The following is a 24277-nucleotide window of genomic DNA, read 5'->3' on the forward strand; positions in this document are numbered from 1 at the left end:
ACATTACTAGCCATTGCACATGAATGTATACCTAAAAGTAGCAGAACAACCCTGGTTTAATAATGAATGCCAAAAAGCAATTCGACAATGTAAAGCTACTTTACGAAAATTCAACTCCCAACCAACAAAGCACTATCTAAATCTTAAGTAAAAAGAGCAATAGTTTGTAAAGTTATCAGAGAAGTAAAAAGGACATCACAGAAAGATTATAGAAATAAAATAAACTCAAATACAAACCCAAACAAGTGTGGAACATGGTAAAGAAAATTTCAGGTAAAACTTACCCTCCCCTTTTAAATCATTTCGACATTAAAATAACAGACAAAAAATATAGCAAATCTTCTCACCAAAACTTTTCAGAATAATTCCTCCAGTAAAAATTACAGTCAATTTTTCCAAAAGACAAAACAAGATACAGAAAAAAAAGATAAACAAATCAAATTTTAACTCAAACAACAAAGAAGAATAAAACTATCCTTTTACTAAAAATGAACTCCTAAAAGCCATAAATGAAGCACATAATACAGCTACCGGTGTGGATGAAATACATTGAGTTTCTGAAATAACTTACTCCCAAATCAATGACACGCCTTTTAAACGCACTCAACAAAATATGATTGAAGGGAAAAACTACCTAATAATTGGAAAACTGCTATCGTGATCCCCATCCTTAAGCCAGAGAAAGACAATTCAGATCCACAAAATTTCAGACCAATTGCATTGACAAAATTGTCTCTGCAAAACATTCAAAAGAATGATAAATAAATAACTGAACTGATATTTGGAAACCAACGGCTCAATTGCCAACATACAAAGTGGTTTTATAAACAAGAGGAACAATGGACAACATAATCAGATTGGAGACCTTTATCAAAGAAGCTTTCATTTAAAAAAGATGCAATTGCTATCTTTTTTGATTTAGAAAAAGCTTATGATACAACATGGCAATAATAATATGATAAAAGATCTACACAATCTCGGATTAAAACACAGATTACTCCTCCTAATAAAAGATTTTCTATCTGATAGAAGTTTTAAAGTAAGAATCGGACCAACCCTATCAGACACAAAAACACAGAAAGGAGGAGTCCCACAAGGATGTATTTTATCAGTTACACTCTTTAATACAAAAATCAATAACATTGTAAAATTGCCTAAACAATGAGATAAATGGCTCCTTATATGTGGATGACTTTGTAATCTGCCATAGCTCAAAAAATATTCATACCTCAGAACGCCAACTACAGATGTGCAAAAACAAACTAACACAATGGACCACAGAAAATGGCTTTAAATTTTCAACAACCAAAACTAAATATGTCCATTTCTGTAATCATAGGAAAATGCACAATGACCCTACCTTAACTTGAAAGGAACAAAAATCGAAATAGTTGATCAACATAAATTTCTGGGACTTATTTTTGACAAAAAAACTCTTTCATCCCTTACTTAAAATATTTAAAACAAAAATGTTTCAAAACTCTACAACTATTAAGGGTTATAGCAAATACCAAGTAGAGATCAGACTGCTCATCACTCCTAAAATTATATAGAACCCTGATAAGAGCCAAACTAGATTATGGAAGTTTTATATATGGTTTAAAACTCGACTCCATCCATCACACAGGATTAAGACTTGTCTTGGGCGCATTTAAAACCTCCCCAATAGAAAGCTAAAATGCTGAAGCCTATGAACCCCCACTAAGATTGAGGTGTGAAAAATTAGGCTTACAATATTATCTCAAACTCAAATAAAATCCCAAAAATTCTGCCTATAAATGCACTTTCAATCCCAACTACACACATCTATTCAAACAAAGAAAATGTGATTAAACCCTTTGGTCTCTACATGTAAGAAATGATAAAACCACTTACCAACAACTCAATAGATCAAACCAGCATCCACCCTGGTTGTTAAATCAACCTAAAGTCATGCTAGACCTGACAATGTATCCTAAATCCAATACTCACCCCTCAGACTATAGAAAAAAACCAAACAACATCCTAGATTCTTACCCAAATAGGACACATTTACATAGATAGTTTCACAGAAAACTGAAACAATTACCAAAACAACAAACTCTTCCAAATTATGCCTATACTAAAAAAAAACAAAAAAACTACTAAATCCCAGAAAATGATGCAAAGAAGTAATCTTATCACGTATCCAGATAGGATACACATACATAACTCACTCCTACATGCTAAAAAGTGAAAAACCTCTCAAATGTATACCATGACACAAACCTTATGCAGTGAAACACCTTTTACTTGACTGCTATGACCTCACACAAATTTGTCAACACTACTACAAGGTCACAAACTTAAAAGAACTCTTCGAAAAAGAAAACACTAAAACCATTCTAAATTTCTTAAAAAGAGCAAATCTTTACCATAAAATATAAATGTCATCAAATAACAAACTATACCAAAACATTGTCCAAATATACCCAGCGAAAATCGACTCAGAAAGAATGAAAAAATTTTAAACCTCATATACAACGTTAAATAACTTAAAGAAGGTCAATATACTGGTTAAACAAACAAACCATTAATTTCTGGATATGTTCAGTGCTATATTTGAGTTCTTTGCATAAAAGTACATTTATATGACAAATTTCATTGTTTGATCTTGTTTTTGTGATATAGCATTTTTACTGAAAAAGTAGTGTAAATATGTGAGAAAATGCATATGGTCTTAAAGAGGGAAAAATATCCAAATGTGTGAGGCACAAAAATAGTCATAACTTCCTTAGTTTTAGTTAGATTATCAGAAAATTAAAACTATTCCTTCTTAGATCATTAAGCTCTTTCGATGTATACCATTATTGAGGTATTTTAAGCAATTTCAGTTTTTCATGTATTGCTAAATAAAATGTAATGCTAGGTCATTATTTTCAGCTTTTTTTACACGCATATTAAATGTTAGCATTTATGAAAATAACAATATAAAAAGTTATAGATAATATCCATTTGTTTTAAATGAACTTGAATATTTTTTTCTAAAACATTGATTTCTTGAAAGATCTATTTTCTCAACAAAATGTTTAAACTATTATTTTTTCAGTTATCGTCAATGTTTTGACTTGGAAGGAGAATCTGGAATTGTTGTGAGAGCTATTGGAACGGCTGTTACTCTTTCCAAGACATCTGTACCATCCACATCTCCAATTGGATTATCACCTTTTAAAGAGTAAGTAACCAAAAACTTTTAATAACTTTGCACATACGTTTTTTTTTGTTTGTTTTTTTTTTTTAATTTGCATGTAGATTTATTTTGCTTTAAAATCTATAATCTAATATATTAATATTAATATATATTTAAAAATTAAGCTTTGGACTGATGTATTTAAGAATTAGCTTTTGTTCTTGTTATTAGTATTTTATTTTGCTTGGTATTTCTGGTGTGTTGTGCTGTAGTTTATTTTATATTTATAATAACTGTTTAAAACTTGCCTATTTTTCCCTCTTTATTGAAAATAATGTTTCTATTTTTTTTTTTATATAACTAGATGTTCAATATTAGAATTTTAACTTTGATATGATACTAGTATAACATAATATGCTATCCTATCTTTGATACTACAGAAAAAAGACCTATAATAAATAATATTAGGTTGGTGCAAAAATAATGTTGTTTTATATAGTTGAATGTCAAAAAACATTATTTTTGTACCAACCTAATACTACTAACTAATAGCTGCATAAGTTGCATGTTGCAAACTTTAAAATCAGATAAAAGTAAAAGAATAATATGAGAGGGGAAGGGGTAAGAGAATCTAAAATGAAAATGGTGCAACAGCTTGGTGATAATTAAGTTAGGAGAAAAGGAAATGAAATCAAAGAACTGGGTAGTTGAATGAAAGGCATAAGCAAGCAAAAGAAAGTGAGATAAGATAAAAAAGAAAACCTATTAAGCTCTTTTTTTATTTCATAGTATCTTAATGTTATATGGCTTAGTGATCAAATATAACATAAAAAATATTGAACAATAGATATTTTTTGGCAAACCTAATTACATCCATTGTCTGTTGTAAAATCTATATATAATATAAAAAATATATACTTCAAGTAATTGTTGAATATTTATATTCTCATATATGTTAATCATTTTTTCTGCATTTTTTTCTCTGCTTAACGATGATTTTAACATGATGTGGCAAAAAAAAAACATGAAAGTTGCTAAGACCAATTGGAGTTGATAGCACAGTTATAGCCATTGTTGAAAATGTTTAGTCACAGAAGGTATTGTTATAAACAGATATCTTACAAAATGGAGTAAGCATCAGTGTATGGCAAGATCGTCTCTTGTGTCCTTTTTATACTTTTATTTAAGAATGTTTCCATATTAGCAAACTACCAAGCTGGGTGAAGTATTTACAAAAAAAAATTATACTTAAGTATGTTAGTTTATTGCCAATAATATGGTACAATAAACAATAAAAATTGGCTAGTTAGAATTAAATTTTAATTTGTCAGAATTTGTTAAAATCTGTCCAACATAATTTCTTATATATTAGATGTGTTCCAACTATGACAAAAAATTTTAAAATAATAGATAACTTTTCAATTTTGTTAATCTAAAAGTTTATTTTTGTTTAATGATATAAAAACTAATTTTGCTATCTGTTATTTTAAATGCAAAAAAAAAAATCTTAATGACTGGCTTTTGATCACACAAGCCAAGTCATCCTCTTTGTTCATTTCAAATTTTATCAAAATTCAAAGAATTTTTTTAATATATTTAAGAACTTCAACTTTAAACTCTTTCTCTTTTTTTTTTTTTTTTGTTTTCTCATTTCTTCATTAAGGAAACTGAAAATGCTATTCAGACGTCAATACAGGTTGAAGTGTTTCTGCCTTTTGTTGTTTCTTTTTTATATGATCTTACTACTTATATTATTTTGTTTCCACATTTAACTACTAATAATTTGGTAGAATTTTAGTAAGAAAAAAATGTTAACCCTAAGTTGAGATCATTTCATATTTTTGTTAATGTATTTCATCATCTATCCATTTATTTTTTTTTATTTATCATATGTATAAATTTAATCAAAATAAAATTTGGATCAAATTGATTTGACACACCCCAAAATGAGCAACGGACAAAAGATACATTTTGCCATAATGCCGATTTAAAATTTTTTTTTTTTTTAATCATAACAAAACAATATACTAGTGATGTAATGATTCCAATATTATTCCTGATTCTGATACAACTACCAAATCCAATTCTTATAAATATCTAAATATTTAACTATAGAGTTATTTTTTCCCCCAATTACCGTAAAAACACATGTAAAATGTGCAGATATTTTCTCACACATAAAAATACACTTATGAGGGATAATCTATAGATTTTAGTTTTACGATTAGTTTAAAATCAGTATACAGAATCAGATATAAAAAAAGACAAAATAATCTTTTTTGGCATTGGAAAATAGGCACAAATTTTTTTCGGATTTCAATATCCCAAAAAGTTAGATTTTCTCGATTCTAATTAATCGTCCCAACACTACAATACACACATTGTTTATAACTTTAATATTTCAGATTTGTTTATTAAAAAAGGTTTTATTTACAAAAAGTTTTTTTTTTTTTTTTTTAGATTCACTAATACAGTTTTATTTACAAGCTCACTTTGTTATACATGCATTTATAAAATCATTAAAAATACATGATAAATTTTATTTACCAAATTTTTATTGGACACCATTGTCTAATAAAAAGTTTATAAATAAAATTTTCTTTAAAAAGACTGAAACAAATTATAAAAATGCTTAAACAAAAGGATCTTATGCAAAGATGTAAGACAATTTGAAAAATAAAGTCTTATAGATAAAACTATGTAAAACGTTTTGTAAATAAAACTTTTTTAATTAAAAATGTTGCATATAACCAAACAGTCTTGAAAATTAAATTGTTTTTTAAACCATTAGAAAACCTTTTTTGAAAAATAAAATATCTGAAGGCAAAATTATAAATACATATTGTTTTTTGATTCAATTGAAAGTAAAAGTTTTTAAAAATTGGTGTTATGGGAAAATGTGTCCTTTTTGTTTGTCTCGAGTCCATTTAATCTAAAATTTTATTTCATTAAAATTCTAGTTTTCATTCACCAAAGGATGGTGGGAAGCCGATCTGATTGATTATATCTAGATTTGCTGCCTTCCATTCATTATTTAAGCATGTTTCCATTTGGATATTAAAAAAAATTGTAATAGAAATTTGTAAGAAACACAATGAAGCCATCTCAAACCAGTATTATGATTTCTATATATTTACATACATATTACATTCATATACTATAACAAGCATACATCAAAAACAAAATAAATAAACAGCAAAAACTTTTGATTCAGTAAAAGAAAAAAAATGATTCAACCAGAAATCAACATCTTCTGAAAGGTAAAAATAAATAAAAAGCCTCACCCCTTATCTTCCTCACAAAGAAAAAAAAAGTCCCTCTGATGGAGAAGGAATTCTAAATTATTCAACAATACAAAAAATTTGTTAGTAAATTACATTTTTTTTTTAGAATGAGTAAAACATTTTTATGTAACCCTTATCTCACTCTCTTTATATCTGTTTTAAATTATATTAGGAGAATTGATCAAATTCTGGGTCAACATTTTTCCTTTCATTTTTATTTATTTATAATTTTATTTATTTAAAGTAAGTGTGTTTGGGATTGGTACATGACATTATGTATAAAAGACCTTCTCATGATACAAATGGCAGTCATAACTGGAAGCCAATTTCAAATGCTCCTTATTTTGCAGAAAGCGACTCTTTTTAGTTTCTGGTTGAATTGGTGCACATTTTTAGCCAGCTAAAGAGATTTTTGCTTGAAATAACTTTTATATAAAATGACGTTTATAGTAAGAACTGTGATTTAAAAAAAAAAAAAAAATTTTTTTTTTACCTGTGTGAAACAAATACGAACTATGCAAAACTTCCTGGTCATCTTTTATTTTGTGTATTTGTAGTTGTACAAGTTTTAATAGTATCTATTTAATATTTTCACTCCAAGTTTAAATTAAAAATATTAAATTTACTTAAAATTTAAAAAAAAAGGTAATGTAACAAATGAAAATTTACACAAGGATGCTTGGCAGAGATGATATTACACAATTTGAAAAAATAAAGTTTGGGAAATAAAATTATGTTTTTTACAAAACAAAACGTTTGATAAATAAAATTTTGTCTTTATTAAAATATGGATTTATAACAAAATTCCTCAATTATAGTTTACAAGTCTTTTTCAAACAAGAAAGTTAGTTTTATAATAAACTAAATAATACAGCAAGTCTGAAGTAAACTCAATCACAGAACAATTTACACTCTTAATGAGATTGTAAAAGCTCAATTTCACCAGATTATTATGATTATAATAATAATTCAACTAATTCTTTTTAATCATTGAGACGACATACTTTGCATGTAAATCTCCTAATAAATATGAAGTTGCTTATGTCATATGCAATAACTGTTTCTGAATTTTTGAGATGAGGATTGGTTATTTGTATTATTTGGATTCTTCAGACTATTGTTCTCATCTTGTGCATCATTTTCACAAAGTTTTGGTCAATGTATCTTGTCGAATTCGGAATTTCGAACAGAACCCTTTATTTCATGGGAATAGCATACTCTTGTTCTGTCAGCTATGACTGGATAGAGGTTCTAAGTAATTTGCAATTGTATTTTTTGGATGTCCACACTGAGAATTGAACCTTTAACCTTCAGGATAATATCACATTTACAATTGATTTTTCCACGTACTCTAACCACTGTGCCAAGGATCCTTGTGAATAGTTGTATTACAAATTTTAGGAGCCTTAAACTTATTTTTCTAGTTGTAAATATCACTATTTATATTTATTTCTCTCTCTCTCTCTCTCTATATATATATATATATATATATATATATAAAAAATGTGTGTCAATGTTTTGTGTACACCATCATTATCCAGAACTGTCTTCATTCTCTTGGGCATGGAGTTTACCAGAGCTTCACAGGTAGCCACTGGATTGCTCTTCCATTCCTCTATGACAATGTCATGGAGCTGGTAGATATTTGAGATTTTACGCACCTCCACCTTCCACTTAAGGATCTCTCAAAGATGATCTACTGGGTTCAAGTGTGGAGACATGCTTGGTCAGTCCCTCATATTTACCCTCAGCCTCTTCAGTAAAGCAATGGTTGTATTAAAGGTGTGTTTGAGATCATTATCATGCTGGAACACTGCCCTGTGACTCAGTTTCTAGAGGGAGGGGGTTCCAGTAATTCATGTGCTTTGTTGACATGTCTTCAGCAAACTGTTTGCAGACTTTTTTGTGTATCGTCTTCAGAAGAGGCTTCCTCCTGGGGTGGCAGCAATGCACAACAATTTGATATAGAATGCGGCATATGGTTTGAGCACTAACAGGCTGACTGCCTACCTCTTCAATCTCTGCAGCAATGCTGACCTTTCAAAGAAAGCATTTGGATGTGACTTCAGTATGTGCGCTTTAGTTCCTTCAGCTATGATCGAAATCAAAACCAAAACTTATGAAGGATTATTGATAAAATTAAAAAAAAATAGATTACTAAGGTGCCATCAGCTAAAATCGAAACCAAGACTTATGAAGAATTGATTGAACCTGCAATCTCCAGAACACTGTCTTTTAGAACTGATTTCAAATCGATGCTTTTAATTGTTATGCTATGGATCCATATGTTGAAGATTACATCGGATCAAACATGAAAATAACAACTAGGATGAGAATAGTAGTGTGAATAATTCAAATCTAACAAATTATCAATCCTCATCTAAGTTATTCAAACAATTTTTATTTGAATTTATGGAAACTGAAAGCTCTTTTTTATGTTATAACCTTACTAATAGAATTGAATAAGGTAACATTATATATTTTTAAATGAAAAGGTCAAAGTTTCTTCAGTCAATTACAAAAGTAGTTGAATCCTTGGCAAATGACCTCTGGTCTGTAAAAGAATAAGCCCCAAAATTTACGCCCACAAGACAAAGCTTGTTTTCTTTTAACTATAAGAAACCTTCCAACCACTAATTATCATGGCTGACATCATCTTCCTCTGAGAGTCCAAGATTAAAACTTCTCGGCCTGACATTCTCAGGAAACATGAAGTGGAATAAGTACATAGAAGATGCTGCTAGTCTTCCACACCTACTTATATCTCTATAATGACATCATTCAGCCCCACATTCTTACTATATCTGGGCTGGTACATTGATCACTATATTTTTCTTCTTGGACAAGGTGTAAAAAAAAGGGGGGGGGTTCTAGCCTGATAGGTCTTTTTTTTTCCACCCCAAACAAGATACAGTGCTACTAAGTCGTAAGGGGCTACTATTTGGGACCAGATTTGCAGAGATACTATTTAGGGAGTTGGGTAGCAAGATGCCTGTTCACATTACACTTTTACACTTGAACTTCTGCATGTCAGTATAGTCAGGGAAGCAGGGGCCTGGAAGAGAATTCCAAAGTCTGGCAGTTTGAAGGAAGAAGCTATTTGAGTAGGTTTTACAGCATCTAGGGATCTGTAAAGTGTGGGGATGGGATTTTGTTGTTTGTCTGGTTTGTCAAAGGTATTTACATAAAGTGGGTACTAGTGCTTTGAGTTCATCCGAGCACTTATCATTACAGTACTTGTAAAGCAGGCACAGGAATGCTACATTTCAGTATGGGACAGAAGTTGGAGTTTGTTCAACAGTGTGGGACCTGCACTGTTTATCAATATTTAGCCTCTGTTGCATTTCTGTGCTTTTTTTTACACCTGCTTCAATGGAATGTGCTCAGATAAACTTAGTGCACTTGTATCCTCTCAATATGTTAATCCACCCAACTAAAATTCTATCCTTCACTGTAGCAATCACTAGATGCTGGATGATTTTCTACTAATAGTTTCTTTTCCTTGGATTGCTCCCCTGTTTGCTTCCTATTTTCTTGATTGTACAAACATGCAGAAATTTAAATGTAATGTGAAAAGATATTTTCATTCTTAACTCCCCATCCAGATTGCCCCATCCTTATAAATCTGGCCCTTATTACCATAGCTCCTTACATTTCAGTGATACGAGAACAAAAATAAAATAAAAAATTAAACAAACAGAAATTAAATGAACTGCACTTAATGAAACGAGAAGTGTTTTGAAGGTTATTTCAGTTCTAACTATGACTCAGATCATGAGAAAGCCTTTCATAAAGAATGTCATGAATTTGTATTAAACCTCTGCTGCAAACCTATTTCCATTACATATATATATATATATATATATATATATATATATATATATATATATATATATATATATATATATTATCCTCTGCCTTAACAATTTGGGTCTGCATTTCCTCTTCCCTTTTTCCATTTCTTGAAGCTTTTTACTCCATTTCAGATTTTTATAAACCTGTTCTTTTTGTCATACTGACACAAAATACTAATTTTTTAATTATTTTAAACATTATGCTAAAAATTGGTTAAAAAAAAAAGAAAGTCAAGTAAAAGTATATGTAATTATCTTTGGCATTTGATTGAAAGATTGTCTATAGTTTTTCATGATGGAACAATATTTTGGGAGAAATAATTCCTATTTCAGTCACACAAATTCTTTCAAGTTGAAAACTGGTACTATTAACTTAATCTTTTCTTTTGCAAAAGGGATTGAATGATATCCGCTTTGAAATGAGATCCTTGAAGTACAAGATATGGCCTGCGATGTTTCTTTGATCTCTCAGACAATGTGTTGCTAGCTACTTGAAGATGTTTTATTTGCCCAGAGATGTGAAGAAGGATTTGGGCTTGATGAGTCCAAATTTTAAGATAAGGAAATGAAATCAAGATTTCACTTTTTTATGGTAAATAGGGTAGGTGGGCTTGTTTCCAAAAAAGGAATATTTTTTTTAATGCTTCAGGGAAAATGAGAATAGTTTCTAGCTAGTTTTTAATGAAAAATAAGTGAGGGTGGGAAAAATGATTGATTTAAACTGATAAAGAAAATTTTATATGTAAGGTCTGCCATACATGAGAATATATATATGCTAGCAGTGCAGCCCAGCTTTGCTCAGGGGCCTATGTACTGTTCATAACTTTATGTGCATATATATATATATATATATATATATATATATATATAAATATATATATATATATATATATATATATATTAAAAAGTTTGACTCCTGGTTAGACCCAAAATTGGCGAAAAAGTTTGCAAAGGTCAACTCTTTCAACTTTGACTTCTTGGCAGCCAAATTTTTGCCTCAAAAACTGATTAAAAAGCTTGTCTGAATACCCTTTATGTAAAATTTCAATGTTTAGACCTAAAATTGGCTGAATAGTTTGCTAGAGACAGCAAATGTCAAATCTTTTGAACTTTGACCACTTGACAGCCAAATATTTGGTCAAAAATCGATTTAAAAACTTGCACTATGTCTGAATACACTTTAATTTCAAATGTTTATACCAAAAATTAGCTGAGTAATTTGGTAGAGGTCGCAGAGGTCAATTTTTTTAACTTTGACCCCAATTTTATCCCCTTAACATTTGTTTTGGCTCAAATCAAACTAAAAAGTTTGATCCATGTCCAATCAAGTGTTTAGACCCAAAATTGGCGGAGGAGTTTCAATGAGTTTTCAAAGATCAAATCATTGAGCTTTGACCCCTTGACAGCCAAATTTCTGTCCAAAAACTGATTAAAAAAGATTTTCCCAAATCTCAATACCCCTTATGTCAAATCTTGAATCTGTAGACTGAAAATTGACAGGGTAGTTTGGTAGGGAAATGTACACACACACACATGCAATTTCATTCTTATAGGTGTATATATATATATATATATATATATATATATATGTGAGAATGTGTATGTAAGGACACTTTTCAACCTATATACTCAACAAATTTTTCATCTACAGTCGTTAAATTTTGTATATAGGGTATTCAGACATGTGGAAAACTTTTTAAATTGGTTTTCATCCAGAAAAAGGGTTGTAAAGGGTCAAAATTGAAAAATTGGTACTTGGGGGAGGGGGTCATCGGATTTTTATCTGTTTATCAACTGTTTCATGACTGTACAGTCGTGAAACAGTTGACAAACAGAAAAAAACTAAGTTTTTTCTGTTCACTGTTGAAAATATCCATTAAACAGTTGGCAAAGCAGTGAGTTATAAGATCTTTCTATTTCCATTTTTATATATATACATTTTCTGAATTGTGGGTAATTACTTTTTGATTAATAACCGCGTTATTTGACAGTTTAAATCACAATAAGCCTAATAGGTATTTTTTTATCACAATAATAAATTTACCAACTGAAGCTAACACTCAATAAAAAAAATTATTTTTCTATTTTTGTTTATTACAATCTTGGCCCTTTTTTATGTTAAAAAGATTAGTAGAAATCTAAATGATGGGTTTTACTTATTTTTATAACTTACAGGGCTACCTGACACTACTTGAGGGGACTATTAAAAATATTTTAAAAAAAATAGATGTTAAGTAATGTGTGTGTAACATTTGTCTCCAAAGTAGATACTAAAACCAAATGTAATCTCACCTTTGGGTTACTAAATGCTCTATCAAGAATATTAAGCACTATGGATTATGGCTCCCAGAAACACTAACAGAAGGACAGAACTCTGGGCAATACTGTGTTTAAATACACCTGCTTTATCTAGAATCAAGAGTACCAATAAAACCAAATTATGTAATTTTTGGATTACTACCTGCTCTATTTAGGATATTGAACACTTATAAAATTAAGGGGGCCTCCAGAGCACTACTAAAACCAATGCAGTCCTCTTTAAGAGATTTTCTTTTTTTTTTTTTTTTTAAATGTAATCTCACTTTTGGGTTACTTCCTGCTCTATGCAGAATATTGAGCACTATGGATTATGGCTCCGAGTCAATGCCAACAAAAGGATAGAAGTTCTTTATCTTAGGTGGCACTGTGTTTAAATACACATAAAATTAAGGATGCCTTCACAGCACTACTAAAACCAACATCTCTTCTCCCTGTAACCCCACGTGTTGTGGCTCCTCGTCAGATCGCCGACTCCCAACATCATGTACTGTGGATTTTTCGTTCGACTGTTCTTCTTATGGCTGGATCGTCCTTTTCCCGTTGGCGACTGTCGATGAGAACACATGCGGTTCACAAAATAGAAATATGAACAAAGAAAGGAAAACACAACGCCAATGTTCACATATAAATTGATTGTTGGACTTGTGAGTGTGTGTGTGTCTTCCCCCCCCCCCCCCGTTCTATCGATGTTACATTTGTCTATCTCTGTTTCACAATCAACTCCAAAATTGTCCACGTCTCTAGTTCACAGTCAACTCTATAACTGTTCAACTATCACTGTCCAACTTCCAACCGCTGTCTAGTGAATCTAGATCTCAACTGTCACTGTTTAATTTCCATCTGCTGCGACGGGCATCTAACTGTCAACTGACTGTTCAACTTCCATCTGCTCTCGAGCGCATCTCGATCTCAACTGACTGTCCCCTCTACGTTGGTATCACTGGTTACCGGAAGCTGCCTTTCCCTGTTTTATCAGTAGGTTTCTATTGTTATGGTTAATTGTAGGATATTTCCTCTTTCTTTGTTTATTCCCCCCTCTCTAAGCACTTAGTGCCTCAAATCCACCCCAGGGCCACTTTATAGTATCACATCCCATAGAAAAGAAAACTAATGTTTGAATATCAATTTGAAAAATATGTTTACTATATGATAGATAGAATCTAACTTGATTCCTTGAGATGTTTTAAAGTTTATTTCTAGTTACTTTTAAGTCATAAAAGCAAAAAAAAAAAAATGTATAAAAATAAAGGAAACTCCATTAGCTGGAATAAAAACTAAAACGTTTAGGTCTGCAACCTTTCATTCTACCAACTAAGCTAATTGTGAGAATTATTAGAAAGTGTTTAAAATGAAGCTATTGGTTTTCAGTGTTAAAAAAGAAAGAAATGTACGCATGCATAAATAAAACACACTAATGAAAGTTTGACCATCATTCTGAATAAATTATTTGCTATTTCTGTGTTAAGGAATTAGCCATTTATTTTCTCTAAATTTTAAATATTGTACATCTGGGGCAGTACTGATCTTTTTACCAACTCTTCAGGGTGTTGATTTGTATTTTTTATTTTTTATTTTTTTTTTAGTAAGACATACATAAATATATACACACAGACGTTTGCCCTTAATATATTAGATTATTAAAGATAATTGGAGAAAAAGAAGAAAATGAATCAACATTAATGCTTTTTTTGTTATATTTTGAAGTTAAAATGGAAAGAGTTATGTAAGATTTTATGTTTTTTCTAAAATAAAAATGCATTTGAAAATATAAAGATATTTTTCTTGCAGTGACAGTGGCAAACCTATAGAAAAAAAATGTTCCTTTGTTCTGTATTTATATATTTCAGTCTCTGTTCCAGCATTTTTAATATTTGCAATTCTTTATTTGAACAAAGTATTATCAATGTTTACAGATTGTATTAAGTCAACTTTTGGTTAGGATTAATAAGAAAATTATTAACTTTTCTAAAGATTGAGATTTAGTGACTGACTGTAAATACATGTGGAACTGAGCTTTCCGATGATAAGAAACACATTTTCTATCACCATTGATTGCACTTTGTGGACATATTAAATTCATTATTACTAATATAAATGTATAGATAAGGGCAAGTTATAAATTAAAATTTGAGAAAAATATTGATCATAAATCTGTGTAAGAGTAAAGTATGTTCTAAGATGGAATACTCTTGCCACATCTGGAAAGGAGCTGCTAAGAGTACCCTTTCCTACTTTGAGAATTTTCAAAACCAGCTTTGAAGTCTTGTGGGCAAAGTTCTCCTCTTCACTATACTTCCTCTTTCTCACAGAAGAGACGTAAGTCTAACTATAGTTTCCTCCCACCCAGAACATTTGCAGCAGACATTTGTGTATCTACAATAACTGTTAACAATTACTCCTTATCTATCTGTGCTTAAAACTAAACTAGAACTGCCCATCTGTAGAACACAATACTACAAAACTGCTTCTCAGATGACTATAATATGGCTGTTTTCAAGTCTAACATGAACAGGTTCTTGTTCAGCTGTCCCCTTAAATAAACAAATACTACCCAAGTTCCACCACTACTGATCATCATGGTGTTGTCTCACAGGCCACCTCATACTCATTAACCTTTATCCTCAAGTGGTTTTTGGGCTTTGATAAAGTGTCCTTCCCCCTCCTCCCCAGTCAAAAAAAAAAAAAAAAGAAGTTTTCTGTGGATTACAAAAATAAAGTTTATAGGATGTATATTTGGGATCTCCTGATCTGAACACGCAGGAAAGAAAGGGACAATTTTATAAAGAAAAATTGGAAAAAGTTAAATTTCAACTTTATGGCGATCAATTCACAAGTGACAAGATGGATGTTGCACAGCCAATTTGGTACCACTTATGATTTACATTAGGATATCTGTTTACTTATATGTGTCTGTGGAGTGGTGCTCTATTCTTTGAAAAACGACGTTGTCATTGTTTTTGTGCCTTGTTAAGGCATTAGTTTGTTCTATCATATTATGACATGTTTGTTATAGGGTCTTCTTAAAAAAATAAAATGGTTCACCTTCTCTTTTACAGGACATAGTACAACAAATATTAACCTTTAAAGTGTCTCATATATTTTGTCTTCATTTTATTTTATTGCTGTATTTATCTTGAATATTTTACCTGCAAAACAATATCAGTGTCTATATTTAATTGCATTGATTAAAAAAAAAATGAACAAAAGTGCTTTGAATGTTGCTTTTATCCTCTCCCTTCCTTCTCTTTTTTTCCTTTCTCCTTTATTTCCCCCCATGCGATTCTTGCTTTTTATTTTATTTTCACTTTTTTCTCCTTTTTTTCATTTCATATTTCTTTGTTTTTTCTTACATCATTCTCTTAGTTTTTCTTTTTCTTCCAGCAGTTTTCTCCCTGTAATTCCTGAAAATTTCATGCAGTCTTTTTCTGTACATGCATTTTTGAGATGGGCATATTCAATTTGCATCTTTAGCAAGGAAAACACTATTTCGAACTTACAGAATTAAAATAATAAAAACAGAATGATTGAAATTAGAAAATTAAAACAAATGTTTTGTTTGAATATCTTATTTTTATCATTTATTTATATCTTATATCTTGATTTAATAATGTTATGGTTAATTATTTATCACTAATCTTCCTTTTATTTTTGTATCTGTTTTATTGTTTCAATTTTCACCATTTTTTATTTGAATTTTGTGAAAAGCTCCACTCTTCCAAATTTTTCACCTCTAAACTAACTGATAAATGGATTAAATAATATAAACTCCTTTAAGTTCACAGAAAAGTTAGAGTAATAGCCCAAATATTGTATACATTACTAGAACTCAAAATATAATAATGATTTAGTAAATATTCAGAATTTGTTTACAAAAATATTTTAATTCAGACAATTGTTTCTGCCCATTTTAATTATGTATGTATCTATATAAATAGAGTATATGAATTCAAATAGTATGTTTGTTTCTCTTTTTAAGATTTTTATGATTAAATGTAAAAAAGAATATTTTATAAAAAATGTTCCATCCTGTAGTTTTGTGCAAGAATCAATTTTTTAATTTTTATTTTTTTACTTGGGAGTCACTTCTTATCAAGGTCTGAAAGCCACTTGAGGATATGAGTTAACGAATGATAGTGTAGTAATTGTTGATGGTGTAAATTGGGTAGAATTAGATTATTTATGGGGATGGCTCAACTAGAACTTGTTTACATAAGATTTGAAGGCTACCATGCTGTATTCAACTGGGAAGTAGCTCAGCAGAACAGTGTTCTACAGGCAGGCAGTTCTGGGAAAGAAGCTTTGTTCATAGAATCTGCATTTAGATTTAGGCACAAGGAGAAATCGTATATAGAGGTTTTAGCTAGTCAAGTGTTTTTTGTGAAAGTTTGGCAAAAAGGGGCTATAGATTGAAGTTGAGTCGAGCACTTGTCATTTAAATAACAACTAGCGAGGGGTACCCAGCATTGCCCGGGTGTTTGTGGAAACTCCGGGGTTAGGGGGGTTAAAAAAAAAAAGTAAGTATGAGGATCGAACCCGAACCGTTGGGGCAAAGTTGTAAATTAAAGTGTGAAAAAAAAAAAGTGCAACGTTAACCATTGCCCCAACGCGAGATGCTAACGGAAACACGTTTGAATTTATTTAATTACTTGGATTTAGCAGGTGCCCGTTTTAATGAGTTAATGAGGTCAAGTTTGACTGCGGGATTTCATTTACTGCTGAACGCTTTCCCCCCCCCCCCAAGATGTTATAGGAAAAAGACTAACCCACATTCGACGAGCGACAAATGTTGAATATTTATCTTCCCGAAATCGAGCAAATTAAATAGACAGGCGAGCTTCATTGTTAACTGTGAGATATTACGATTTATATGTGATATAAAAAGTTTTAAAAAGTTGTGAAGCGAGCGACCGCTTCTCTGAAAGAAGCCTTTTGTAGACATACAGAAAAAGCGAACACACATGCATACATACATTTTCACTTTTATATATATAGATAGAACAGAGACAAGCTCACAACATTTCTTCTGTGGGAAAATGGTTGCAGGGAAGAGAAAAGGGCACCACCTACTAGGTTTCTAAACAGGTTTTGAACTCTATCAAGGTTGGATAGGGCATGCAGAGCAGCTCCTGCCCAGATGTGGCAACAGTACTCCATTTTAGGGCGTACCTGGCTCTTATACAGATAGAGAATTGCATCAGCAGCAAGATACCTACTGGAGCAGTGGAGTGATCCAACCATTTTTCCAGCAATCTTGGCAACAAGATTTGATGTATGTGTTCCATTTCAGATCAGGAGTTAAGGTCAGCCCGAGAAACCAAGACCTGGAGCTTTCTGAAGACGAGCCATTCATTTCAATTGGGGCGTGATGGGGATCAGAGCGATTATGATGAAGAGAAGCTTGGATTTCAATGCATTAAAATTAACCAGCCGCCTTTTTCCCCATTGCACCACATTCTTAAGATCAGAAGTGAAAGAATCAGGAAGATATTTGTCATTGCTGGCCTTTGAAGTGTTACCATAGATTGTGGTGTCATCTGTATACATGTCTACGAAAATTAACTAAGAATGATTTGGAAGATCATTGATGAAGATCAAGAAGAGAGCTGGGCCCAGAATGAAACCCTGAGGCATACCAGCATTGATACTATGAGTTTCTGACTTCTACCCATCAACGACTACTCTTATAAACCTATCAGAGAGAAGGGATTTAATAATTGAGAGATTTCCATAACTAGCAATCTTGTGAAGTAGACCTTTATGCCATACTCTATCAAAAGCCTTTGATATGTCAATAGCTATTGCTCTAGAAACGAAGGTCCTGTCAAGAGATTCACTAATTTTGTGATATAACAGTATATCAGCTGTAGATCTCACAGAACAGAAACCATGATATATGATAAAATATGAACGGAAAAGAAACATAACCAATGATAAATAATAATAAGTTATAAACTGAATGGACTAATGCTAAACAGTTTTTTAAAATTGATACTGATTCACAGTGTGGAGATGCAAAACTTTTTATATTTAAATAAAAGGCCTTGTAGTTGATAAATTAGTTTAATTAAAGAAATATGAATAGTTCCAATATACAAAATTAAATTAACATTTATTCGCTGTATCCTCAGCTAGATATCTTGTTCACTCTTCTCTGCTGATATCTATAAGAAAGTTATAGTTTGAATAAGAGACAAAAATTTGGTGGCCAAAAGTGGATTTGCAGAAATTCTGTACTTTTGGAGCTATACAGACAGGAGTAATATCCTCAGTCCATACATAGTTTCCCATTGAGTCGATTGTATACATTGTGTCTGTCTCATAATAAATGTCAGCATTAAGTTTTTCACCATATTTGTAAAATTCGTTAGGCATTTTTTTCGCATTGAAGATCACAACCTCAACAATCTGCACTGGTACTTCATTCTGAAAGTGCCATTGACATCAGATTTTGAGCCTGCTATTCAGAACAGTGTCAGAAACAAAGAAAATTTTCACAGTAGACTTGTTTCTTTTAAAATAAGTGAAAACTTTTTTGTTTTTCCAATTTATGGCCTTCATATCTTGTGTTAATTAGTTTTAAGCCATCTTTCACTGCTGTTTGAATAGTCTTAGTTTAGTTGCTGTTTTTTCGCATCACTTCCGTTGGGTCTTTTGAAAGTTTTGATTAAATCATTATCATGTTTTTTTTGTTTTTTTTATTCCATTACTTCCACAGTTTCTCTGAATTGCTTTTCTGATAGCTACATTAGCTGAAAATAAATTACTATTGCCGCATCTGAGGAGATACCGCTTAGAGTACTCTTTGTTGGCAAGATAGTGTTTAAAATCGATTTCAGAATCTAGATAATCTCTTCGGTTTCTAAGAGAACCTTTCTAACAGAAGTGACATTGCTAATCTCTCTCTCTAGCTCAACTCTATCATTGTTTCCATGGAAGATGCTTGACTGATTTTCAATTTCTGATTCCTCCTTGTAAGATATTTACAGCAGGAACTTGCTTTCTATCACAATGAAAGAAAAAAATACTTTGCCTTTCTTCCTTTGTGTACCTAGCATCAGGCGAAATTTCTAAGAACAGAGATTCTTTGCAAAAGCTTCTTAACTGTGGAACACATTACCATAGGATTGCTTGCCTTTAAATTATAACATGGTTGCCCTTAAATTCAATGTAAACAGATTCTTGTCACAAACTGTCCTTATAAATAATCAAACTTGGTTTATTCCGTTAATCATTCTTGATCCTCTCAGAATATTCTTCATCTTTCAACTGATAATCCATCCACCTCATTAACCTTTATTCTCAAGTGGCTTTTGGCCTTGAGAAGTGATGACTCATTAGTAAAATAAACAAAAAAAAAACAAAAGTACATCTCCATATTAAAAAAACTATTACTCAGGAAACTTCAGATATGCTTCAAATTTTCCATGGGTGAATTCGTTTCCTATAGACTCCTAAACGGCTGGACCAATTTTTCTGAAATTTTGCATAAATGTACTTTGTGTCCGCGAGTGTTTTTAGATAGGTTTTGTATCAGAATGCCTCTGATAAATATTGAAAATCAATAATTGAAAAAATCTGATTAATGATGGAACAGTCCAATTTCGAACAAAGTTAACACCCTTATAAAGCCTTACATCACAAGTGCATTTGAGAGATTTTTATCACCGCACAAGCAAAAGGGCCCGATATATCTTCTTTTATAAGACAGGACTGTGTTCAAAATGAGTGCTTTTGTTTAGAACACTATTGAACCAGGATACTCGAGTTTTACATTTTAAACTTCAATTCAAGCCGTTATATAAAAATATTTTTATAAAGTCAACAGTAGATTCTTTGATAAGACATGAGGCACATTAGAAATGAATGCTTCTGCTTAGAGCACAATTGATCCAGGATATTTGACTTTTAATTTTAAGCTTTAATTCAAGCCATTATGTAAAAATAATTTGATAAAATCAACAATAAGTTCTCTACAGTGTAATGTAGACTACAATGTATTATGGATTTAGTCACTGTAAGAAGCTATATGAAGCTTCCTCCCGGTGCACTCTAGTGAACCCCCAACTATAGCAGACAATCAATGGATTTGATTGAAAAATGGGCAATTTTACTGATTTCGATGATAATAAAAGTATGGTGTAGAATATCCGTTGATCATCATTCAATCCTCGGTAATGTTGGGTCTTTTTGCTAGTATGTGAATAATTATTATGTAAACTCATGATAATAAAATGCAATAGGTTTCAAGAATTAACTACTTCATGAAAAATAATCAATACCTTGGCGCTTACGAGGGGCGTGCAATAAGTAATGCCTCCGACCCACTTCCCATAGCAGTAGAGCAACGAAACTTGGCACAGTTATTAGTCTTTCTCTACATAGGAACCACCCAGAGTTATGCATTTCTCCCATCGTGTGATGCAGCTCTGGAGACCGTTTTTGTAGAACACCCCAGGTTGGTCCTTCAACTATGACGTGACTTCAGAAATCAAGACAGCATCATCTGGGAAATGCTTTCCTTTCAAAAACAACTTCATGGCTGGGAAGAGGAGAAAATCAGGATGGGGAAGGATTTCATAACCACACTCCCGTGCTTCTGATCTGGCGACATGCGAGTTGTGGACCGGAGCGTTGTCTTGCAGGAAGAGGGTACCTTTACTGATCTTGTCCCGCCTCTTGATTTTGATAGCTTCCCTTAATTTCCTAAAAAGTGAAGCATAATCGGCTCCTGTAATATGGTACCCTTTGCCAGGAAATCTGTCATCACTACTCTGTCCTGGTCTCAGAAGACTGTGAGCATGACCTTGCCAGTGGAGAGCTGCACCCTTGCCTTCTTTTGAGGTGGTGAGTCCAAGTGCTTCCACTGCATTGACCTTGCTTTGGTCTCTGGATCATAGTGATGGACCTAGGTTTCATCCTGTGTAATCAGTCTTTTGAAAAACTTTGATTCATCTTCTTGGCACATCTCTAAATTTATCCTCGAGCACTCGACGCGTTCTCGCTTCTGGAATAGTGTGAGCAACTTGGGAATCCATCTGGCAGACACCTTATGCATATGCAAATGGTCATGAATGATAGTTTCCACAGACCCTGTACTAATCTTGACATCTTGGGCTATTTAGCGAATAGTAATGCGCCAATCTTCCAAAATGGCAACCTCAACTTGACGGACAGATGCCTCATCAATGGCAGAAAGGGGGCGACCAAGTCTGGGAGCTGTTTCCACCGACCTCTGGCCATGTTTGAATTCACGATGCCAGCGTTTTACAAGGTCATATGATGGGGCATTATCGCCATAAGTTTCTTTCATTTCATCAAAAGTTTCCTGTGGTGTGCGTCCTTTCAAATACAAAAACCGGATCACTGCTCAACATTCAACAGGCTCCATTTCACACCTGACTCAGTTCAAACACCTGTAAAACAGAAACCACAATTAGTTCAGAGCTGCAATTTGCCACATAACCTGTAGAGATATAAATCATTGCACATACAAAATGTCAGCTAGATCAGACAACTGGGAGTGGGTCAGAGGCATTACTTATTGCACGCCCCACATAAGCATTATAAATGGATATCTAAAAAATAAATAAAAATAATACATATTAAGTAAAAACACTAGTACGTACTTATGTATCATGTTGAAATTAATAAAAATTATGAAAAATCGAGTAGATCTACTAAAACTATTTTTTTTTACGAAAAAATATTGTTATTGTTGATCCGCCATTTTCTAATTTGAAATAGCAACAGTTAACAAAACAAGGAAGATAAGTCAGTTAGAATAGACTAAACCACTAAAGTTGCATTATTTGGCAAATCTTATTTTTTCGTGTAATTATTTCCTTCTTAATGATTTTTTGTAATTTAAAGAAATTAAAAAAAAAAATTATTTCAGCATGACACAATTACGTGATAGTGTTTTTACTTAAAATGCATTTTCTACATATACTGAACAAGCATCAAAACTTTTGGAACAAATTTTGCTTCTCCACCTCATAGTTCTAAATAAAATTATTTCCTCAATGAAAACAAAACAAAACAAAGGCTTTGATAAGAGTAAGTGTTTTATAGATATGATTTATGAAATTATTTTTTTAATTATTCAAGATTTAAATTCGTAAATGTTGGCTTTAGTTTATATAAAAAAATAATTTGCATGTTTTAAAGTTGAACAGTTGGACGAAGGTAATTTTCCAAAATATTGCAATACGTATATATATATATATATATATATATATATATATATATATATATTAGTATAAAGGTGAACTTGAATAGCTTATTCCACCATTCTATCTTAATTTGCTTCAGTTTGTGTCTACCCAGTACACCTTTGCATTGTATTGTCTACTATATAGTTAAATTTCTTTTATAAAGAAAATGTTAGTCAATATTGAGATTATGTTTCTGCTTTTGGTGAGTTCCTTTCTGTAACTTTCAATCGGTCTTCTGTTTTTTCTTTTCTTTTCTTCTTCTGTTGCAGTAAACGGCATGTGAAATTTCAGTCCCCTGCCACTTCCACATCTCCTAGGCGTGCAGTTCTGATGCAGTGGTCCTCTTCTCCAGTTGCATCGACCACCAATCTTGCAACCAATACTACTACCACTACTGCTGCTACTACTAACACTACTCCTCCTCCTCCTACTGCTGCTACCATCACTACTAACTCTACCAACTCTGCCACTGGTCCCTCAACACTGCCACCACCACCGCCCCTGCCCCCTCCACCCTTGCCGCCACCACCTCCACCACCCCCTCTTCCACCGCCTCCGCCGATACTCCCGCCGCCACCCTCCCCTTCTAACTTCCCACCCCTCCCACCTCCTCCTTTGCCCCCGCCTCCTGTTGACTTCCACCCAGACTCCAGTTCCCTTCTCCCACCCCCTCCGCCGCCTCCACCCCCTCCGCCGCCTCCCCCTCCACCTCCACCGTCTCCGCCAGCTCCCAAGTTATCCAATCACCATCTCCACACACTGGACAGGGACCAGTGGCCCGTCTCTCCACTTGTCCAGCCTTCATCAGACGCGTGTTCTTCATCTGTGCTTGTATCGCAACATACTGAAGCAGAACAACAAGCAGACAACTCAATATTTACCTTCCCTTGCAGCTCTCCTCTTCCCGAAGACTCCACTACGATTACTCCCTCCTCCCCAAACATAACAACAACCCAGGCTGGGAGTGTCAAATCATCTACATCACCTGCTAAATGTTCCAGTTCAGCTGTTCGGCGTCGATCCTCAGACTCTGATCTCAGCACCACTCCAAAAGGTAAGAGTGGAATTTTTATTTCAATGTCAATGATGTAAATGTAAGAAACTAAAATGTATCTACGCATAGGTCTGTCAACTCTGATTCAGATTCTTGAAATTTTTAAATGTCCAACTTCAGTTCTGACTAAAGAAATTGTCTTTTTTATCCCCCATAATACAAGAACTGGACAAAAAAAAATTAAATGCTACAAATTTTATTCCAATATTTCAATGATTTATTATTTTAAGAATATTGATGTAAATTTTATATTCATGTTTTTGAATTTTTGAGATGAGGATTGATTAATCACAGTATTTGGATTCTTCAGAATATTGTTCTCATCTTGAGTGTTATTTTTTGCAATTTTTCGGTTGAGCTTTTTTAGGTGTATTTAAAATTGAGAATCTGCATGGAATTGCAAA

The 24277-nt window shown here is 32.3% G+C and overlaps 1 protein-coding gene across 6 annotated transcripts in view; it reads left to right on the plus strand.

The window, feature by feature from the left end:
• LOC145293181 (C2 domain-containing protein 5-like) overlaps window positions 1-24277 on the plus strand; it is a 186975-nt gene that overhangs the window by 50096 nt on the left and 112602 nt on the right. For 3 of the 6 annotated variants that reach the window (XM_080139658.1, XM_080139657.1, XM_080139659.1), the window contains exons 9-10: window positions 3068-3193; window positions 23089-23873. In XM_080139658.1, coding sequence (XP_079995784.1) covers window positions 3068-3193; window positions 23089-23873 — 911 coding nt within the window. Of the gene's footprint in view, window positions 1-3067; window positions 3194-4811; window positions 4845-23088; window positions 23874-24277 lie in introns of all 6 variants that reach the window. The other 3 variants (XM_080139661.1, XM_080139662.1, XM_080139660.1) reach the window with 2 other exon arrangements.

This window comes from Euprymna scolopes, chromosome 14, assembly GCF_053919585.1.
Source record: "Euprymna scolopes isolate OS-2025 chromosome 14, ASM5391958v1, whole genome shotgun sequence".
NCBI classification, from domain to species: domain Eukaryota; kingdom Metazoa; phylum Mollusca; class Cephalopoda; order Sepiida; family Sepiolidae; genus Euprymna; species Euprymna scolopes.